Consider the following 23,248-nt stretch of genomic DNA (forward strand, 5'->3'; position numbering starts at 1 on the left):
CATGATCTTTTTTCACTGGTCGAAATCAAAAAAATCGGACATATGGAAAATCAGCTAAAAATCAGACCAAAATCGACTGACATTACAAATCGGAACATCTGATTGATGCCAATCGGACAATTTAATGAAAATCCAGAAAAAAATCATCATATTTGATTGACGGCTGATTGATGCTAGTTGAAATCAAAAAAAAAATCAGACAAATGGCAAATCAACCTAAAATTTACCCAATATTCAAATATGATACTTCAGATTTATGGAAAATTAACAATTCAATAAAAATTCAATAAAAATTTGATAAAAATTCGGCAAAAAAATCATCATATTTGATTGACGGCTGATTGATGCTGGTTGAAATCAAAAAAAAAACAGACAAAATGGCAAATCAACCTAAAATTTACCCAATATTCAAATATGATACTTCAAATTTATGGAAAATTGACAATTCAATAAAAATTTGATAAAAATTTGATAAAAATTTGGTAAAAAAATCATCATATTTGATTGACGGCTGATTGATGCTGGTTGAAATCAAAAAAAAAATCAGACAAAATGGCAAATCAACCTAAAATTTACCCAATATTCAAATATGATACTTCAAATTTATGGAAAATTGACAATTCAATAAAAATTTGATAAAAATTTGATAAAAATTTGGCAAAAAAATCATCATATTTGATTGACGGCTGATTGATGCTAGTTAAAAATCAAAAAAAAATCAGACAAATGGCAAATCAACCTAAAATTTGCCCCAATATTGGTTAAAATTACAAATTGGCACTTCTGATTTGTGGCATACTGGTTAATGATTTATGGTTGAATCTTTTCATATTATTGATATATGTAATTTATGATAAATAATAAATATTCGGTTATCCTCATTAAAAATTGCATGAACGGTCCCTAATATTATTGTTAGATGATTTAAACTATATAATAGTCTAAATCATAATCTGCCACCTGATTTATTTAATAGTTAGAAATTTGCTCATTTTTCAATTGGGTATCAATCAAAATTAAACTATTATAACATTTACTATTTGCTGATCAATTATAATAAGACGCGACACGTATTATATTAATAAAAGTACATCAGGAAAGTTTTTGGGGTACAAAACTGCGGAGATCTGCAAAATTAGCTTTTTTTTTGTCATTTTTTGTGTATTTCTGCGAAGTTCTGCAACTTCGCAGATAATTGAATATTTTTATCTATAAAATCAGCGAAATTCTGCAATTTTGCAGAATTTCATTCAACAGAAAATTTAAAACAAGCCAGACTTGCGAAGTTCTGCAAAATAGCAATATTGCAAAATTTTTTATGGAGCAGTTCTTCGCAATTCGGTAATTCCAGTGTACATTGGAAAAAGAATTGCACTGATTGGTTATATGGGATGATCAGTTACTAGCCGAATTTAGACTTTGACATTTATTTAAACTTTAAACTTGATAAAGTTTCAAAACTTAATCTTTTTCCTTTTGAAAAGTTTCGAAACTAAAAGAAAAAACTATCTTTTTTCTTTTAAAAAGTATCGAAGCTAAAAGACGAAATTTTTTTTAAAAAAAATTAATTTTCGTAGGACACCAGCCCTACGAAGTTTCTGAAAGTTTCGAAGTACAGGATGAACAAAATTAGTAATTTTGTCCAACTTCGAAGTTTTTTTTTAAAATTTCGAAGGTAAGTTCGAAATTTTACTTTTTTTTTCATTTACTTCTAAACGAAACGTTTCTAAACGTTTCGAAATATATTGTTTTTAATTTAATTACTTTTATCGAAACGTTTGTTAACGTTTCAATAATTTTATTATTTTTATTTTTAACGAAACGTTTTTTAACGTTTCGAAATTTTATTTTAAAAAATTTTATCAGAACATTAAAAAACGTTCCGATTTTTGATTTTTTTTATCGAAACGTATTTTAACGTTTCGAAATTTTATTTTTCTTTATATCGAAACATTAAAAATGGTTCGATTCATTTTTTATTCTTAATTTTTAAACGAAACGTTTTTAACGTTTCAATTTTATTCTTAATTTTCAAACGAAACATTTTTAACGTTTTGATTTTATTCTTAATTTTCAAACGAAACGTTAAAAATGTTTCGATTATTTTTTTTAATTTTCTTAATTTTCTTTATATCGAAACGTTAAAAAACATTTCGATTTTTAGTTTAATTTTTAAACGATACGTTTTTAACGTTTCGAAATTTTTTTTTAAATTTTTCTTTATATCGAAACGTTAAATATCGAAATGTTTTTAACGTTTCGATTTTTTTAAAATTCTTTTATTGGAACGTTTATTAACGTTCCGATTTTTTTTTCGAATTTTTTTGTAGGGTTCCGGCGCTTTCTAGACGAATTTCGAAGGTAAAACTTCGAAATTGTTTCTTTTTTTTCATTTATTTAATGAAACGTTTATTAACGTTTCACTTTTTTTTTAGATTTTCATCTTTCCAGTAGTTTTCTGGGTGGAACTTCGAAGGTATTTACCTTTGAAGAATTAATTTTCCGGATGCTGTTTTTACCTTGCCACTTTTGAATTGTGTAAAAAAGTTGGCCATTCATAGGAGACTGGACGGAATTTCGAAGGTAAAAAAAAAACTTCGAAATTATTAATTTTATTTTCTTTTATTTTTTTTTTGTTTAATGAACGTTTGCTAACGTTCTTTATCTTTTTAGGTACAGAAAGCCGATTGGAATCCCAATTCGAAGGTAAACTTCGAATTTTATTTTATTTCTTCTTAAACGAAATGTTTGCTAACATTTTCGTTTTTTTCTTTTTTGTAGACCTATGGCCTTCCAGGTGGGTTCCTGGGCGAAAATTTAAAGGTATTTACTACCTTGTATTTTTTTTTGTTATTGTTAACAAAATGTTCTTATTAACATTTCGATTTTTTACTTTTGTAGGTCCATGACTTCTGAAAACTTTTTCGAAGGTAAAACTTTGAAATTCTTTGGTTTTAATTTAATAAAACGTTTATTAGTAACAGTTTGTTTTTTTTGTAGGGTTTTGGTTCTCTGGATCCTGGACGAAAGAATTTGAAGGTAAACCTTCAAAAATCTTTATATTTTTGTGGTTTTTTCTTTAACGAACGTTCTACTAACGTTCGCTATTCTTTTATTTTTAGGTCCTGGCTCCCATTTGAAAGAACTTCGAAGGTAATAACACTTCGAAGTTCTTTATTTTTAGTTTTTAATGAACGTTCTACTAACGTTCGTTTTTTATTATTTTTAGGTTCCGGACTTCCTTTTGGAGAACTTGGAAGAACTTCGAAGGTAATAGCACTTCGAAGTTCTTTATTTTTAATTTTCTTTAACGAACGTTCTACTAACATTTCGTTATTTTATTTTTTTTAAGTCCAGAATGCCGAAGGTATGTTCCGGACCCATTTGAAGGTAAAACCTTCGAAATTATTTTTTTTTTTTAATTAATTTATTGACGAACGTTAACTAACGTTCGTATTTCATTTTTTTTTAGGTAAAGGAAGCCGGAAACTAGTTCTGGACTTCCATATCGAAGGTAAAACCTTCGAAAATTTTTATTTTTTAATAATAATTTGGCGAACGTTAATTAACGTTTGTACTTCTTTTTATTTTTAGGTAAAGGAAGTCGAAAGACTTCGAATTTTTTTTTTCTTGGATACTAAGAGAGGGTAAGTTTCGTAACGAATTTTCGTTATGAAACTTTAATTTTTTTTTCGTTTTTTTAAGAAACATTGACTAATGTTTCTTATTTATTTTTGTAGATTCTGATACTCGAATCCAAAACTAAATGGTAAGTTTCGTAACGAATTTTTTCGTTACGAAGCTTAGTTTTTTTTTTATTTTATAAAAGAACGTTTCTAACGTTCTTTATTCTTTTTTGTAGTTTCAGTACTCCAAAGATTCCTGAAACGAAAATGGTAAGTTCGCAACGTCTCATTGCAAAACTTTATATATATATTTTTTAATTTTATAAAGGTTAAAGAACATTTTTCTAACGTTCTTTTATTCTTTTTTTTTAGATTTTCGGCTCGTCTAGATTTCAACATGGTAAGTTTCGTAATGAACTTTTCGTTACAAAACTAATATTTTTTTTTATTTTATTTAAACAAAACGTTACTAACGTTTTGGTTTTCTTTTTTTTTGGGTTTTCTGCTTTCCGGGCGGCATTTCGAAGGTGAAACTTTAAAAAAAAAATTTTTTTTTATTTTATTTTAACGAACGTTAACTAACGTTCGTTCTTAATTTTGTAGGTCCAGAACACCAAAGTGCGGGGCTCTGATTTGGCCAATCCTATAGGTAAAGTTTTAAAGTTTCTTCCTTCAAAACTTTCATAAAAAACGTTTATTTTTAACGTTTTTTATATTTTTTATAGGAAATCGGCTCTGATTTGGCCAATCCTATAGGTAAAGCTTTGAAGTTTCTTCCTTTGAAACTTTCATAAAAAACGTTTATTTTTAACATTTTTTATATTTTTTATAGGAAATCGGCTCTGATTTGGCCAATCCTATAGGTAAAGTTTCAAATTTTTGAAACTTAATAAAAAAACGTTTATTTTAACGTTTTTTAATTATTTTTTATTTTTTATTTTGCAGGGAAATCGGCTCCAATTTGGATACCGGAATCCTGCAAGTAAAGTTTCGATTTTTGAAACTTTTTGATGAAACTTAATAAAAACATTAACGTTTTTTTATTATATTTTATTGATTTTTTTTGCAGGGAAATCGGCTCCAATTTGGATACCAGAATCCCGCAAGTAAAGTTTCTATTTTTGAAACTTTTTGATGAAACTTAATAAAAAACATTTAATTTAACGTTTTTTTATTATTTTTATTATTTTTTTGTAGGGAAATCGGCTCCGATTTGCCATCCTACAGGTAACGTTTTGATTTTCTGGAAATTAAGGAATTTAACGTATACCGGATTTCCAGGTTAGTTTCAAAATAAAAAATTCGAAACTTTTATAAAAAAGTATTTTATTATTTACGCAATTAAACATTTTTAACGTTATTCTGGGGTCTTTTAGACGCATGGAAATTCAGTAAGGTGATTTTAAATGGCTACTTCACCTTTCAAGTTTTCAGGCAACTGGAATATTGATTTTTGGGCGAAATTGTTTTATATGTATATGTAATATTTTAAATTTCAGAATGAAATTTACTGTAATTTGCGATACAATTCAGAATAAAATTTACTGCAATTCAGATGCAATTCAGAATAAAATTAACTGCAATTCAGAATAAAATTTACCACAATTCAGAATAAATTTACCGCAATTCAGAATAGAAATTTACCACAATTCAGATTAAATTTACCGCAATTCAAATTAAATTTACCGCAATTCAGAATAGAAAATTTACTGCAATTCAGATTAAAATTTACCGCAATTCAGATTAAAATTTACCGCAATTCAGAATAAATTTACCGCGATTCAGAATAAATTTACCGCAATTCAGAATAAATTTACCGCAATTCAGAATAGAAAATTTACCGCAATTCAGATTAAAATTTACTGTAATTCAGATTAAAATTTACTGCAATTCAGATCAAAATTTACTGCAATTCAGATTAAAATTTATCGCAATTTATCAAAATTTATCATAATTCAGAATAAATTCACTGCAATTCGGTAAATTTATGAATATATTTTTTTAAACAATTTGGATTAAAAATACTAAGCAATTCAGATACAATTTGGATATTCTGATCAGCGTCGATCGGCCTGCCAATCGGAACTTTGCCTAAATTAATAAATCGGCCATCTTTATCACCAAATTCGGCCTAAAATCGGACATCCGATTTCTAGCCGATTTGGACTATTTCGACCAGTGTTTATTTTAAAAGTTTTATTTTCCCAGGATTCATTACTTTTATTTTTCAAAAAATAAAGATTTTCTCTATAATGGAATATAATAATAGTGAAATGTCTGATTGTTCTTCCAATTCCGATGGTGGTTCTTTTATTAATTGTGAAAAGGAATCTACATTGAAAAAAATTGCAGAACTTAAAAAAAAAATTATGAAACTTGAAAATACTTCTATGAAAAAGGAAAAGACAAAGAGAAAATCGAACCAAAAACTTGTAGATAAAGAATCTTTTGCCATAACAAATAAAACAAAAGGATCATCAAATCAAAGTCGTTTAAAGGATAAATCTTTTAATAATAAATATAATAGTAAAAGTCAGCCAACCCTCTCTGAAGAAGATAATACTGAATTTTCTAGTGATGAACCTAAACAGGTGGCAATTATTTTAAATATAACATTTTATTGTTATTTTTATTTATTATTTTAAAATATATAATAGCCAATATTCAAGAAGAAAATATAAACTATCAAAAGATTCCTTCTTTTCTTCATATCCCAAAGAGTATTTGGCGTGGCTATGTGGTCAGTATATAATATTATTATTAATATTTGAGATAAATGTTTAACTTTAATATACTACTGCAGGAATCAATGAGACTTTTAGTAGCTGAAAAACTTAATATCGTGATATACCTATTAATGAAATTAATAAATGTATTGATAAGGTAAATACTAACTGCTGTAATCCTGAATTCCATTTATTTAACACTTTTTAACCAATTTTTTTTATTGTATTAGTTTCATAAGAAAAATCCATCCTTTCCAGAAACTGTTAGTGATTGGGCAGAACGTGAGATGATTTGTTGACATATAAATTATAGACGTAAGTTTATCTTAATTTAATATTGTTTTGTCATTATTCTGCTATTTTACTAAAATTTTCAACATTTTATAGGGTCAATTCTTAATCTTAGCGAAATGCATAAGACAAATATTTCTGTTAATAAAGCTAAGATCCGAAAACCAAATGGTAATAGTAAAAGAGCCAAAAAAAAGGAAATGAACTATTAACAAAAAATTGAATCATGGTAATTTTTAATTTTGATGAAATATTTTAAAATGAATCAAATTAATAATATTACTACCAATCAAACAGAACCATTATTGGTATCCAACAGCCCGAATATAGAAAGTTTGGAAAGGCTTGATAATAATAAATCTTTACCGAGTAAGAGTAAGCTCATAGATTCTTTAATACATATGTAATCAACTAAATATATAAAATATATTACAATAGAATTATTAGAAGCCGTTGATGTCTCCCCAGCTTATTCTAAACGTCCTGGCCATAAACATAAAATAACACAATCATCTGATAAAGAAGAAGCTATTGAAGACGTTGAAGTTGTAAGAATTCCTCCAGCAAAACATCCTGGTCGTAAACGTAAGATAACACAGCCATCTGATGATGAAAAAGGTGTTGAGGACGTCGAAACTATCAGAATTCCTCCAGCAAAACATCCTGGTCATAAAACTAAAGTAGCACAACCACCTGATGATGAGAAAGGTGTTGAAGATGCTGAAACTATCAGAATTCCTCCAGCAAAACGTCCTGGTCGTAAATGTAAAGCGGTATAACATTATTTAATATATTTATCTATGTATTTGATATTTTATAAATTAGTACATATTTAATATATTATACTTTAATATATTACATTCTATATATTTTATACATATGTAAAACAAAATATATACAAATGTATTTCAAATGCTAAATAAAAGTATTACGAGTTTGCTACAAATCATTTACAAATTTTGTATAAATGGATGCTCATAATTGTATTAAACTTGTTATGTTAAAATATATTACATTTTTTATACGAAAATTTGACAAATACTTTTTACTGGGTTGAGTAGGTTAATTATAAAAAACTGTTATTGTTACACAAAGTTAAAAAACTTGCTTATAAGTAAACTATGATCACAAACATCTTTCATCTAATTCAGTATATATATATAGTCAAATTTTTAACTTATAATAATTTGGCTAATATCAGTGCTAGAAATGTGATTTTACTATCATTAGATTCCTCCAATTAAGATGAATATAATGATATAAAATTCATTAAAATCAAATGATTAATAATATAGTCAATATTATTTACCCCCTATAAACAAGTAGCACTGCTTATACAACTACATATTACATATTGGTCAGAAGTGTAATTAATATATTATTTGAATAATATCTATTTTAACAGAAATTATAGGAAGGTTTATTGATTTTATAAAAACTAATTTATTTAAAATTACCTTCATCAGTGACTTTTAATATATAAAGTACTTTGTAAACACATAATATTATGCAGCCTATCAGCATAATATTTAGTTATTGTATTATTGTATTGTAGATTAGAAAAATTCTTTATGATACTTATAAAGATGAGTCACATTTGTCACATCAATTGATTCATAAATTGATCTGAAACTAGTACTGTAATATGATTATGATAATATAGGTACTTCAAAAAAAAATAGTAAAAAAATTAATTTATCAGTAAAAATTTATGCGAAAGGAATGTGCTACGAAAAAAAAGATTATCTCTAATGTGATATGACTATTTTTTTTTGTTGTACAAAATTCGGACAATATATATAACGAAAATGTATATATATTATTTCAAGTCATTGGCTGAGACGATGAGTTTATAGTCACATTATTAAATTAAAAAGTAAATTAATATTGGTGAATAACAGATATTGCTATATTTACTATAGCATTTATAGCTACATGACAGTCATTAGATACAATGACACAGATTTCCAGATAGTAGAGGTATCATAATAAGTGTTATATACTTGGAAATGATTTGACCTTATAGCATCAGATAAATAGATAAACTATATATTATTTATTATTTATAATATCGCCAGACTATTAAAAAATAATTGTAATATTAAAATGTATTTTTCAAATTTTGGCATGTCAGTGGCAAAATTTACAGCCGATCACCCATTATACTATAATATTTATAATATTATTACGCATGTCAGTTATCATCTGATGATATATATTGTTAACAAAAATTTTAGATTTACACAATTTAGTTTTAGTTTTAAAATTTGTAAGTTTTTGATACGATTATGATACGGTTACTTAGTTATATGGGGTAGAAAGAATTTCTTTCTATACTCTAGGTGCCTTTGTATTATTAATAATTATGATCCTTGATCTCATATAATTATAATAAAGCGAGTTACTATTTTTTTTTTTTAAAAAAAACATCTGATGATATATTTATTGCAATATAGTATTATACTATTCAAATATTCAAATATGTTCAAATGAATATTGCATAAGTAATTTTGTGGTCGTTATCCGATTACGTGTTTAGTGGAAGCTGTGCAGAAAGTGACTTACTAATATCCATTTTGACAAAATTTATTTTTGTCACTGCATGTCCGTGTAAGTATCATTTTTATTCTATCTAGAATATCAATGTAAACTGATAATCTGACGATTAACTCGTTTGCACATATATATTTTTGATTTTGGTGATAACAGGGTCCTTCACATGATCAAAGATGATTTATGAAAAATAAGATGTAAACAAAATTCGAAACAAAACTTTTCTTAATATCTTAACATCAAAGGTAGGATAGAATAGCATGATTATAATAAGATGCGGGTTGGTATTTTGTTTTTGTATTCAGAGGATCATTATTTCGCATGTACTATCCCTATAAAAAATAAGTGTCCTGAAAATATCCAGAAATTGTCCGGAAAATTTGTCTAAATAATTGTCTGGAAAATGTCCGGAAAATGCCAGGTACCATGTCCGGAAATTGTTCCAAAAACACACTCGTTTCCGGACACTCATTTTGTCCAGAATTTGTTCGGAAATTGACCTGAAATATTTTTTCATAAAATTTGGCACAAAAAGATGATCAACAGGTGGCCATCATTATAATTGCTTTTAACCTAAAGTTTTATATCATAGATATATAGTATTTTTGCCTGCTCAGCAAATTTAATTAGTATGACAAAGAAGGTTATGAATGTCAGTCTTGTGCTTTTAGCATTTTTTTACAAAATTAATTTATCCTTTTTTGGAAGTAGCGTCCAGAATTTGTCCAGAATTTTTTCATGTCCGGAATTTGTCCAGTTCAAATTATCTGAATTTTTACTATGTCCGGAATTTGTCCAGGTTTATCTGTCCGGAATTTGTCCAAAATTTTATACTGGACAAATTCTGGATATATTCTGGACAAAGTCCGGATATGTCAAAATTTTAGGTATCAAATTTGTAGCAAAAAATAGACATTTTCTGGACAATTTCTGGATATGCCAGATTTATTCTGGACAATTTCCGGACATTTTCGTAGACATTTTCTGGACATTTATTTTTTATAGGGCTAATTTATTTCAAAATTTTGCAATAAATTCGATATTTATACATTTTTAAGAAAAAATCTTTGAATACTTACTATATTCTCTAAGTATAATTCGTGTTGTCTGTTTCTTTCTTATAAAGAAGTCATCAAAATGTTTTTCATGCGATTACTGTTGTGAAACAAATTAAGATGTGGAATCCGTCAGATGATGAAAACTTAAAAATATTGAGTCAATCATTGAAAGTGAAAGCATTTGTGAATCAGTTGTCAAAAAGGAGTGTACTGATGAAAATAGAGGAAGATGTGGGTGGAGGGTAATTTTCATTTGAAATGATTATACTACAGATACAACTGGATATCGTGTCTTGAATAAAATTTCCTTGAAACATGTTGCTATTACAAGTTTTATCCGCAAGACATGAGGAATTAAAGAAATACATCCAACCAGATATTCATGTAACATTCTGAACAGGGAGAAACTTAATGGCGTCTCTCCAGTTATAGAAGGATTCTACGTTCAGGGATAGGTGTTAAATGTGGAAGAGATGGATTCCGTTCTTAATCATCAAGGATCAGGGAACTAGTAGAAAAATCTTTTGAAATGTTCATCCTCTAAACACAAACAAATTTTTATGGCAAGTCTTTTAATGGTTATAAAGAATTCGTAAAAAATACTTTTAGATACTAAATTAATCAATCACAGAAAACACACATATTAATATGGGAATTAATCAAACCATTTGTGATCTTGTAATTGAAAAATGACAATTAACATGGGAGAATTAAGGTGTGGTTACAATCGGTATTAATAACATAATGTGTCAGATTCGTTTCACATAAAAAGTACAATTAAGTTTGATTGTTAATATTTTTATTGAATAATTAATCAGCCATTAAACAGTGATATAAACGAAGAAAAATCATAGTTATGATTAAGGCTGATCCTTGATGTGAACCGAGTTCATAGACTACTCATGTGACTTTTAACAAGCGTGCATTTTGAATATTGTTTTACCGGCAAATATATTGTTTTGATTAAGGTGATTTAACAGTGACGCCATACATATTATAAATAAATATTATACAGTACAAGTGTACTGCTGTTATTGTTTCCATTCCATCACGGGATATTATTGTTGCCATTTCCATTACCGTTACTGATAAATAGAGTGTAATGATTAATGCGGTCGAGTTGCTAGTGTATTAGTATATTGCGTTTTCTATTGATATATATGTATACTGTATCGTACCAATTTACACAGTGAAATTCGATAAACCGGATCTATCAGTTCCACTAAAAATATCTGGTTTATCGGGATATCTGGTATAGCGAAAAAATTTTGATATATTGGAAATCTATTATACTGAATTTTTTTTAGAGAATTCATGCTAATAAAATTAAGATACACTATATTTTAATTTTTCATCTTAGTTTTAAATTGAAAATGAATATAAAATATTTTTAATTGAATATATAAGTAATATATAACTCTGGCCAGAATTAAGATTTTTATAATTCTGGCCAAAATTAAGATTTACCGCATTATGTTACTTAAATTTTATTGGTTAATTATTACGTGATCCGGTTTATCGAATCATTTTTACTATCATATAGCTGGTTAGAAAATTGATCTGTTATATTGAATATTGAGCTTTTACTAGTAAACTCCAGTATATCGAAACAGGACTCCAAACAATATATATAAAGGTAGGTTTTGAGTTTGCTTAACCAACATATAAAAATTTTTCCTATGTGAGATAACTGAGATTTATTATTGCTTATTTGATAACATAATTTTTAAATAGTCAAATATATATTTACGTAGCAGGATAGATTTTTTTTAATATCACAGGTCGAAGGGGCACCATTGTCCAAAATTCAAAAAATGCAAATTTCACATTTTTCTGGAAAATGGTGGGAAATTGTGGAAAATGCTGCATTACGCTGAGCAATTTTTTGGAATAGCATTATTACAACATTGTTCGATTTAGCAAATTTTATGAAAATTTGGGAAAATGCTACATTATATCTCAAATGTAACATTTTGTAACATTTTGTAACATTGTTATAACATTGTCATTAAAATCAAATTTTGCTTTTTTTTTGTCAAATGTTTCAATTTTCTTGCAAATGGTGCATTTTTATGAAAATGCCACATTTTATCTCCAATGTGATATCATTGTAACAACATTTCATAAAATTGTTATAACATTGTCAATTAAAATCAAATTTTGTCAAATATTCTGATTTCCTAGCAAATGGTGCATTTTTTTATGAAAATTCTATATTTTTTGTCAAATGTTGCATATTTTTAGCAAATTTTATGTTTTTTTGGTCAAATGTTTCACTTTCGTCAGAATGTTAAAATGTTACATTTTTTTTTGAAAATGCTCAATAATATGGCATTATACTGGAAAATGTAGCATTTCACCAAATTACACTAAAAAGCATCACAATTATCACATTTTTTGGAAAATTCCACATTACATTAAATTACACTAAAAAATGTAGCACTATACTAAATTATGCGGCATTGCACTAAAAAATACCACAATTACACTAGACAATGTAGCATTACACTAAAAAGTACCACAATTATCATATTTTTTAGAAAATTTCGTGTTATGTAACATTATGCTAGAAAATGCGGAATTGCACTAAAAAATGCAGAATTGCACTAAAAAATGCAGAATTGCACTAAAAATGCAGAATTGCACTAAAAAACGCGGAATTGCACTAAAAAACACAAAAAAAATACTACAATTACACAGGATAATGTAGCATTACACTTAATTACATTAAAATTGTTAGGATAATTTTTATTTATTTGTAAAATTATGGACATTATTAAATTTATAATATTTATATTCTAACGTATTATTTAACATTAAATTCACATTGTTAATATTAACAATGTATCAATACGATGTGTTGTTTAATTTATACGCAACCTTACTACTGAAGACTCCCTCTTTTTGTCACTATAAACAGGCGGAGGGAGCAGCAATGGCTCTCCCCCTATAGGTACTTTATGGCCTCTACCTGTTTACAGAGGAGGGGCTTTTCGTAAAGTTATTAGATAGATATATATATATGTATATATATAAGTATATATATACATCTATCAAAAGAATTATAATAATAAAAAAAAAAATTTTTCGGGGAAAATTCCCCTATTTATATAAAAATATATATCACGTGTATCACGTGATATTACTAATAATTACCGCAGCAGGCGCAGCTGAAGCTGCGCCTGCTGCGGTATAGCGAAAAAAAATAAGCTTTTTTTAGTAAAAGCTTAATTTTTTCTCACGATCTTTCAATTTCTTTCGCCCTTTCCCATTCCCATTTCGTTCCCTTCCCTTTTTCTCTTTCGTTCTTTCCTTCCCATTTCGGTTTCCCCCTTTTCTCTTTCATTCTCCCTTCCCATTTCGTTCCCCTCCCTTTTCTCCTTCGCTCTTCCTTCCCATTTCGTTTTCCCCCTTTCTCTTTCGTTCTTCTCTTCCCCTTCCCTTTCCCCTTCCCGGAATCGTCTTTCAGAAAAATAATGGTAAGTTTCGAAGCGAAACGCTTCGAAACTTTTTAAAAATTGTGTTTTTAATATCTTTTAGGAACTGACTCCTATACTTGTTTTTTTGTAGATATTTAACGTATTCGATTTCAGAAAATGAGTTTTGCCGTAAAATTCGCATTGTTGAGAAGGGTCCCAAGATATGGTCTATTCATTCTTGGGTCGATGCGTGGAATTCTTATGTTTAGTAGGTGAGGTGAAGGAAAACCTTCGAAAAGGAGTATGGTTTGTCTTCAAGTTTGGTAAACCATGAAGTTTCGAAGCATTTGCTTCGATATGGTAAGTTTCGAAGTGAAACACTTTCACTTCAAAACTCAATTTTTTTTTTAATTTTTTATTAGGAAACGTTTAGAAAACGTTTCCTTTATCCTTTTTGTAGGATCGGAGTGTTCAGAACGTTGGGTAAGTTTCATTTTGTTACGAAACTTTTTAAAAAATCTTTTTTTTAATTCTTTTTTGTAAGGAAACGTTTCTAACGTTTCCTATTTTTTTTTTGTATAGGTCTTTCGGTATTCGATTTTGGAAGTGGAATTGGTAAGTTTCGAAGCGAAACTTATTGATTTTTTTTTTAATTTATTTTAGGAAACGTTTCTAACGTTTCCTTTCTTCTTTTTTGTAGGATTTTTGATGCTTTTACTGAAACGAGGAAATGAAATGATGGTAAGTTTTGAAGCGTTTCGCTTCGAAACTTTAAATTTTTTTTTTACTTTTATAAGGAACGTTTTTAACGATCCTTTATTTTCTTTTGTGTAGGTTTTCGGTATTTGACTTCGGGAAGTAAGGAACCGAAAGGGTAAGTTTCGAAGCATTTTTCGCTTCGAAACTTTTTTAAAAAAAATATTTTTTAAATTTTTTTTGTAAGGAAACATTTCTAAGTTTCCTTTTTCTTTTTGTAGGAACACCGGACGTTTGGATGATGGAGTTCGAAACGAACCAGTGAGTTTCGCAACATTGTGTTGCAAAACTTTATTTTTATATATTTTTTTTAAGAAACGTTAACTAACGTTTCTTTCTTTTACTTTTTGTAGGTTCCGGACATCAGGATGATGGAAACGACTGGTAAGTTTCGCAATGTTACATTGCGAAACTTAATTTTTGTTTTTTTTTATTAAAAGAAACGTTTATATTAACGTTTCTTTTTTACTTTTTGTAGATTCTGGACGTTGGAATAAATGAAACGACTGGTAAGTTTTGCAATGTTACATTGCGAAACTTAATTTTTGTTTTTTTTTATTAAAAGAAACGTTAACTAACGTTTCTTTTTTACTTTTTGTAGGTTCCAGACATTTGGATAATGGAAATCGAAACGAACCGGTAAGTTTTGCAACATTGTGTTGCGAAACTTAATTTTTATTCTTTTTTTTTTAAAAGAAACATTACCTAGCATTTCTTTTTTACTTTTTGTAGGTTCCAGACGTTTGGATAATGGAAATCAAAACGAACTGGTAAGTTTCGCAACATTGTGTTGCGAAACTTAATTAATTATTATTTTTTTTAAGAAATGTTAACTGACGTTTCTTTTCTTCCTTCTTGTAGATTTTCACCAGCTTCTACGTTGGCATCGGACATTAGATACATGAATGAATTAGAGGTGCGGATTACCCATCCATGGATCATTGGATATCTGATGAATATAGATTAATATAGATTCTCATCATTAAATAATAATTGTGCATTTGTTAATAAATAATATTGTAATAAATTATGTAAAATTATTAAATCAATGTTTTAAATTGTTATAACGTTTACACTAAATTGTTTAAAATTATTACTAAATTTCACTCAATTGTCCGAAATTATTGCAAAATTTCACTAAATTGTCTCCAAAAATGTTGTGTTTATACTGTTTACACTCAATTGTCCAAAATCAGTAAAACATTTTCACTCAATTGTCCAAAATTATCCTAAATTTCACTAAATTATCAAAAGTTTAGCCAACATTTACCGGAAAAATGCAAAATTCACCACAATTTTCCACAATTTGTATTACGTTTGCACAACATTGCTGAAAAATTCACCTAAATTTTCAACAATTTATATAACATTACTAAAAATACACTACAATTTACCACAATTTGCATTACGTTTACATAAAATTACTAAAAATTTGACTAAATTCACCACAATTTGCATTACGTTTATATAACATTACTAAAAATTTGACTAAATTCACCACAATTTGCATTACGTTTACATAACATTACTAAAAATTTAACTAAATTCACCACAATTTGCACTTCGTTTACATATCATTACTAAAAATTTAACTAAATTCACCACAATTTGCATTACATTTGCATAAAATTACTAAAAATTTGCCTAAAATTCACCACAATTTACATTACGTTTGCATAAAATTACTAAAAATTTAACTAAATTCACCACAATTTGCACTTCATTTGCATATCATTACTAAAGATTTGCCTAAAATTTCCCACAATTTAATGATAATTTACTGAAAAATTTCTCAACATTTGAATTAGGAATTCTGTAGGAATTCCGCCATTTTGACAAAATTTGCCAAATTGTAAGTCCTCCATTATCCCAAAATTGTAACACAATTTACCCCAATTTACCGGGATAATTCTCAATTTGCCAGAAAAATTCCAGGCAAATTTTGCGACAATGACATCTGTTCGACCTGTGTATATCACAGGTCGAAATGCTAAAAATCGGCAAAAAAATGGCGCGAAAAGCAGTGGCTATTCTTGGCTATTCTTGGCTATTCTTGGCTGTTTTTGGCTATTTACGAATTAACCTATACTATTTGTAAATAGTTTATACAAATTTGCGAATAGTTTATGCGATTTGCGCCATTTTTTTGCCTATTTTTGGTCATTTGACGTGTGTATATATATAATATAATATATATTTACATTTTTCACATTAAAAAAATTTAATAAAATATGTAAACAAAGTTATAAACATGTTTGTGTAAAAAAAATTTACTATTTTTAATACAAAGAATAAGTTAATTGTATACGTAATACAGGAATCATTTTTAGACGTGATCGTGTAACGTGTTTTTGATAAAACAAATACGCGTCCGTGTAACATTAAAATTATAAATCATATACGCGTCCGTGTAACAGTAAAAAAATATATATTGAAAATAAGAGCAACGGGTGGGTGGGAAGGGATTTTTCTGTTTTTTTATAATTTTATACTATAATTTTTGTAATAATCAATAAAAGTTATTTCATTTTTACTTAGAAAATTTTTTAAAAATATTTTTTTTTGACAAATTTTACAGTAAATTTTAAAAATAAAAATTCCGCGTATTGGTGGCGTTACAAAAAACATGAATAAATCCATAAATATCTATTCAATCATGATAAAAATTTATGTGTATGTAGATTCGAACCTGCTGAACAACTTTACTTAAGAAGATTTTGGATGTTTCCTTTGACTAAAGTGCTTAAATTACGCTCTAAAGTCACAGAACAGATATACGAAATATTAATAAGAAACATTTATAAGTTGTAATATTACAAAAAAATAATAATAGCTTTATCCATACATTATTTCAAAAATTTTTGTTTTTTTAGTTTTTTTTATATACATATTTTATAAAAAAAATTATATATAAATATATATATGTCATAAAATAAATTGCTTAGCAGTGTAAAAAATTTATGGGTTAGATAAAAGTTTGCTTAGCAGACATGAAAAATATTTGCTTATTGACCTTAGTAAATTTTGAATTTTTTATCTGATCTATATATATATTGTTCGGGGTCCTATCGAAACTATTTTAATATACGTGATTTGGTTCCAGCAAAAAAGTCCGGTTTAGGGCCAAATCCGGTTTATTGAAGATCCGGTTTATCGAATTTCACTGTGTATAATGTTATTTGTTTGGTTACTAATTCTGATACTGTATGTTTCGCCTAAAATAAGAATAAGTAAATCTCAAAAAAATTTGGTTAAACCCACATGGGTAAGTTTCACCGATGAACAATTTACGAAGTGTTACAACTGAAAAATGTCTCCTAAAAAGAATTTGTCTTGTTACGAAAAAGTAAATAAGTGTCAGTTCTGGATATCCTATTTGTTATAGAGGAAATATTTAGTACGGTAATGTTTCTTGAACAGGAAAAGAATTGCATTTCTTAAAGAGTACCTAAAGGGTATTGTATAATAATCACTGTTCATTTTCGGCAAGTGTAATTACATAGTCAGGTAATCATAGGAAAGGACTTCTCAAACATCTGTAGTCTTTATTATGAGTTATCAATTAACGAAACTATAGAGAATTCACCCAAAGACGAATATTTAAAATATTAAGTGGATCATCTTACAAGAATTTGGCAGTTGCTAAATTAAACCGATTTTGAATAGTGCCATTTTAAATATATATAATATAATCATGCCCTATATTCTTGAGAAAAATATATTATATTGAAATGAAGATTGAACAGTTAATCATTGTCACAATGCAATCTTAAAATGATTCAACCATAATTATGAGATTAATTTTTACTTTCGAACATAATTGTGAGAATTATGTGAAAATTTTAAAAATTTTCGTGTGAAAATATAATTCATCTTTTTTTTATGGGGCAAATACCAACTATTAAACCAGATTTAAGATATGACTATACCGCTACATTAATTAAGGATGGATTATATATTATAGGTGGAGCCACTCCTGATGGAAAAACACCAAATTACCCATTTTTATTTCTTGATATTTCTATTCCTTTTGATACTAAACAATTAAAATGGCATGATTTGTCAAATTTGTCAAAAAATGATATTGTTCCATCACATAAATCTGCTGCAGCTATTAAAGGTGGAGCAGATAATAACACATTATTTTTATATGGTGGTATGAATTTAGAAAATAATACAATGTCTCTAGTTTGCACATTAAACAATTTATCATGGGATACTCCTAAAATAAATGGTACACCACCAAATGGAAAATTATTTATGACCCCTGTAATTGATTATAATGGAAGTTCAAGTCAATCATATGTATTAAGTTGATGCATATTAAGGAAATCATCACCTGATTTAACCGGTTCATATAAAAATAGTATTGACATCAAAAATATATGGTAAATGTAATATCAGGAGTCTGTTTGAAAGCTCATCGGCAGTTAGACTCTTTGAGTTCTCAGTATCAGAACTCTCTTCCTTCTCTCGCCAAAAAAATGCAGCCACAGCAAGGCAATAAAGGAAAATCGGGCTTGCACGTGATCATGTGACGCTAAATGACGCTAAACATCACTCCTTACTCTAGAGCTATATATTCGGCGTAACCTGGCAAAGATTTCAGACCAGACCCTGCAGCATCAATCTGATCACCCGACCCTGATCCGAACCTAAGAGACGAAGGAACGAAAAAAATTATTAGTGAAAAAAATTAATAAAAAAAAAATAAAGAAACGAAACAAAAGGTACTTTTACCTGTAGCCTATCACCGAACCAAACCTAAATGGTGATAGAATGAAAAAACGCTTTTTCTCAATTTTGAGAAAAAATTTCTGATTGAACAAAAACAAAAAAAATCAGTACGAAAAAAAAAATTGAAAAAGGAAAATTAAAATATTAAATATTAGAAAAAAAATTTTAAAAAGTGGAATCAAAATCTCATTAACCGGAATTGGATTAGCCCACCGAAATGTGCACATGCCACATTGCCACATGACCCCAACAGCCAAATCAGGTGCAGCATGTCACGGTATTTGTCATATATTTATTAAATTTATAAAATTAGTTAGTATTTCAATTTTTAAATAAATGATATGTTTTTTTACAAAGCCATATACTAAGACTCCAAAGTAAATTGATATAACTTTTCAACATACAGTATTTTCTTTTACGTAACAGTTTTATAATCCCAGTAATTGATTTTGATTTTGATTTCTTTTATTCCTGTGAATAGTGATCTGCACCTGGTCACACCTTTTTGAAAAATTTTTAGGGCGGACTGTAACGTGTTTCTTTTCTTCATTACAAAATTAAGTATACTTTTGTTAAAGTTCTAGTAAAAAAGGTACTAGTTCAAATTCGATTAAGTTGCTTTTAATAATTGAGATATGGAGATATGGACATTGGTATTATCACTGTTCCTTTTTTTATGTGTCGGCAGAAATTTTATTCCTGAATTTTATAAGTATTTGTGAACGGACAATCACAAAGTTCATCAAAGTCGATCCCAAAATAAAGCTAGAACAGAATCGTTTGGTAAGACTCGTTCCATACCCACGGTTTACACTAAAATACTTATTTTCATTTGCCGCTCTTCTAGAAGCAGCATTTAATATTTCTTGCCGCGTATGTAACACCATCAACCATGTCTGTTTGTGATAGTGGAGCAGCAACCCATCCGAGCTTGAGGTTTTGAGACAGCACAACACTGAACTTGAGGCCAAGGTTGCCGAGCTTGAGGTATTTAGACAGCGCAACACTGAGCTTGAGGTCGAGAAAGCCAAGCTTGAAGAAGTATGGAGGAGTCGCGTTACTCTGCAAGAGAAAAAATTGCCGAGCTTAAAAACGAGAATGCGAGGCTCAGGCAGAAACTAGAGAGTAGAAATACAAGCTAATTATTTTGTTTTTTGTCCAAAATTTTGTGGTCGTTATCATTCTAAATCTACAAAAAAGTACGTGAAGCTAGAAAGAAAGAAATAAAGAAAAAATCAACTCATTTAAAGAATGTTTGAAATGTATGATACAGAGTTTAATAATAGAGTAATGGTCCAAAAGAATATTGGTTCTGTTTATAATTGAAAGGAAAAACAAATCATAATCGGTTAAAACAAAGAAAATTGAAATAACTTAATATACGAATATATCATGAATTTCTTCTCTCACTTTACGTTTAACCTATGCCCTATAAAAAATAAGTGTCTGGAAATTGTCCAGAATTTGTCTGGAAAATTTGTCTAAATAATTGTCCAGAAAATGTCCAGAAAATGCCAGGTACCATGTCCGGAAATTGTTCCGAAAACACACTCATTTCCGGACACTCATTTTGTCCAGAATTTGTTCGGAAATTGACCTGAAATATTTTTTCATAAAATTTGGCACAAAAGATGATCAACAGGTGACCATCATTATAATTGCTTTTAACCTAAAGTTTTTTATCATAGATATATAGTATTTTTGCCTGCTCAGCAAATTTAATTAGTATGACAAAGAAGGTTATGAATGTCAGTCTTGTGCTTTTTGCATTTTTTTACAAAATTAATTTATCCTTTTTTGGAAGTAGCGTCCAGAATTTGTCCAGAATTTTTTCATGTCCGGAATTTGTCCAGTTCAAATTATCTGAATTTTTAATATGTCCAGAATTTGTCCAGGTTTATCTGTCCGGAATTTGTCCAAAATTTTATACTGGACAAATTCTGGATATATTTTGGACAAAGTCCGGATATGTCAAAATTTTAGGTATCAAATTTGTAGCAAAGAATAGACATTTTCCGGACAATTTCTGGACATGCCAGATTTATTCTGGACAATTTCCAGACATTTTCGTAGACATTTTCCGGACATTTATTTTTTATAGGGATGATTTTGTAATTTAAATCTTTATCTTCATAGTAATTTAAAGGATATGATTAATTCATCCTATTTCATGCCACTAAAGATAATTTTTTTTTATTTTGATAATCAAATTTCCTGAATTATTTTGAACAGAAATGTGCCTTTAGATAATGGACATTCTTTATTCTGTGAAATATTTATGAAGAAAAAAAAAAATTTAAATCATGATTATTACTAACATTAATGAATAATACTTTGTCAGAGAAAAAAGCAATAACAAGATATCTTTTCTAAATTTTAGCGGATGTGAAATGAGAGTTTATATTGCATAATATAGATTATAATGATAGAAAGAGGTTATTTAAGATTTTTTTTATTAAATTATACAATTTACTATATGGCAACTAGTATTACATTTTTAATTATATAAATTTTATTAGTAGATAATTCAATATTAAAAGTTCAGTGTGTACCAACCAATAAGGATTAAGGTGAATGCTGCTGTGAATAATGTTATGTATATATTTTGAATTATTTTTTAGTTAAGGTCAAAATCACCAGACGGATGTCTATCTAATTCAACAATTGACTTATATAATTCGTTGAATTTTCAATAATATTTGGAATTTTTTTGGTCGCAATGCGAAGAATGTTAGATGTCAAAATCCCTAAAGTACTTTCGCTTTACGTAACATCGTAAATTACCGTTCTCTTGTTCTTCATAACTAATCTGTAGTAATCCTGTTTGAAAAATGAAATTTTTAGCTTAATATGATGTAGGCATGTAGCAAAGGGAAATGATGTTCGTTCTATTATTTATTTATGTGCTGTAATTACATTTAATGTTGTCATAATTAAGTATTTATAATATTAGAAATTGATTACTTTTATATTTAAGTGAAGATACTAGTATTTTATACTGTAACGCCTATGCAACTGAATTCAATGTAAGAACGGGCGTAATCCTAATTCAATTTTAGATCCTTTAAAAGGTACTGTACGTTATCGTTAACGGTAAGTATGATAGAATGGTATGATAGTTGATTCATTTCTTTTAATATTAAAAATCCGAGGTTAAAATACTCTAATAAATAAACAATGTTATGGAAATAGGTCTTATCGTCATCTTGCCATGTTTCCATAGGTTGAATTTTAACAGTTTCTAGAAAATGATCTTTCAATGCCTAGAACCCTTGATATCATATAAAATGACTAATACAATATTTCTAATTTATTAATATAAAAAGTATTTTTATTTTGTGAAAGTAACGTTCATTACATACCTATAATAGTTTTTTTTCATTTTGATTAAAATAATTTTTCATCTATAAAATTAAATAATAACGCTTATATAAAAAATATACTAACAATCAATTTTGCTTGTAATTGGTTAATTTTGATCCTATAGTTTGTGAATAGTGTGATCTATAATTAATTCAATAAATAAATAATTTAGCGCCAGAGAATTTTGGAAGATAAAATTCTTTAAAATCCTTAACTGCACCAAATTTTGATCAATTTATTATTTTTGTCCTTTAACATAATATATTCTACTAAACTGGAAAGGAATAAAAGAAAATTTTAAGATGATAAATGAACTAATATTTTTTTGGGTGATTACTGCGGATACAATTGCAGTTTTTGTTTTATGAAAGAAAATATACTTTTTTTCAACCCACCTCAAAAATAATTTTAGATGTGTCAATTGAAGTCTTAGTAGATAAAAGAAAAAAAAAATACTTTATTTTAAAATTTATTCAGATGAAAAACTAATTATAAATATATAAAAATGAATCGCTTTAAATATAAAGATGATAACGAATTTAAAATTATTTGACTAATTTTAAATTTTTCTTAATAATGCTTAATAGACCAGCTAATTCTTTTCATCATCATGTCAGAATACTATTTGCTAAACATTTCGTTTTCTAACGTTTCTAACGGTTTGTAATCAAAGTTGAGCGCCTCTTTTTTAATACAAATCCCCAATAAATAATATATTT

General features: G+C 27.7%; 3 protein-coding genes across 3 annotated transcripts, besides 2 other annotated features; all 3 read left to right on the forward strand.

The window, feature by feature from the left end:
* Positions 1-2,864: 2,864 nt before the first annotated feature.
* Positions 2,865-2,897: a sequence feature (Short protein (OCT59_020285, UZO01774.1) was converted to a misc_feature.).
* A 2,425-nt stretch (positions 2,898-5,322) lies between these two features.
* Positions 5,323-5,373: a sequence feature (Short protein (OCT59_020285, UZO01774.1) was converted to a misc_feature.).
* A 505-nt stretch (positions 5,374-5,878) lies between these two features.
* On the forward strand, positions 5,879-7,422 carry OCT59_020286 (uncharacterized protein; the record flags this gene model as incomplete). Its single annotated transcript, XM_066149090.1, has 5 exons — positions 5,879-6,217; positions 6,583-6,634; positions 6,740-6,814; positions 6,941-7,018; positions 7,082-7,422. The coding sequence occupies 5 exons, from the start codon at positions 5,879-5,881 to the stop codon at positions 7,420-7,422; spliced, it is 885 nt and encodes a 294-aa protein (XP_065990037.1).
* A 6,608-nt stretch (positions 7,423-14,030) lies between these two features.
* On the forward strand, positions 14,031-14,801 carry OCT59_020287 (uncharacterized protein; the record flags this gene model as incomplete). Its single annotated transcript, XM_066149091.1, has 7 exons — positions 14,031-14,033; positions 14,096-14,156; positions 14,256-14,288; positions 14,374-14,414; positions 14,508-14,514; positions 14,651-14,690; positions 14,783-14,801. The coding sequence occupies 7 exons, from the start codon at positions 14,031-14,033 to the stop codon at positions 14,799-14,801; spliced, it is 204 nt and encodes a 67-aa protein (XP_065990038.1).
* Positions 14,802-18,311: 3,510 nt separating this feature from the next.
* OCT59_020288 (uncharacterized protein) lies at positions 18,312-18,746 on the forward strand (the record flags this gene model as incomplete). The annotated part of the gene is made up of 1 exon (XM_025310019.2): positions 18,312-18,746. The coding sequence occupies one exon, from the start codon at positions 18,312-18,314 to the stop codon at positions 18,744-18,746; it is 435 nt and encodes a 144-aa protein (XP_025187060.2).
* Between the last annotated feature and the right edge of the window lie 4,502 nt (positions 18,747-23,248).

Source organism: Rhizophagus irregularis, chromosome 3 (assembly GCF_026210795.1).
Source record: "Rhizophagus irregularis chromosome 3, complete sequence".
NCBI classification, from domain to species: Eukaryota; Fungi; Glomeromycota; class Glomeromycetes; order Glomerales; family Glomeraceae; genus Rhizophagus; species Rhizophagus irregularis.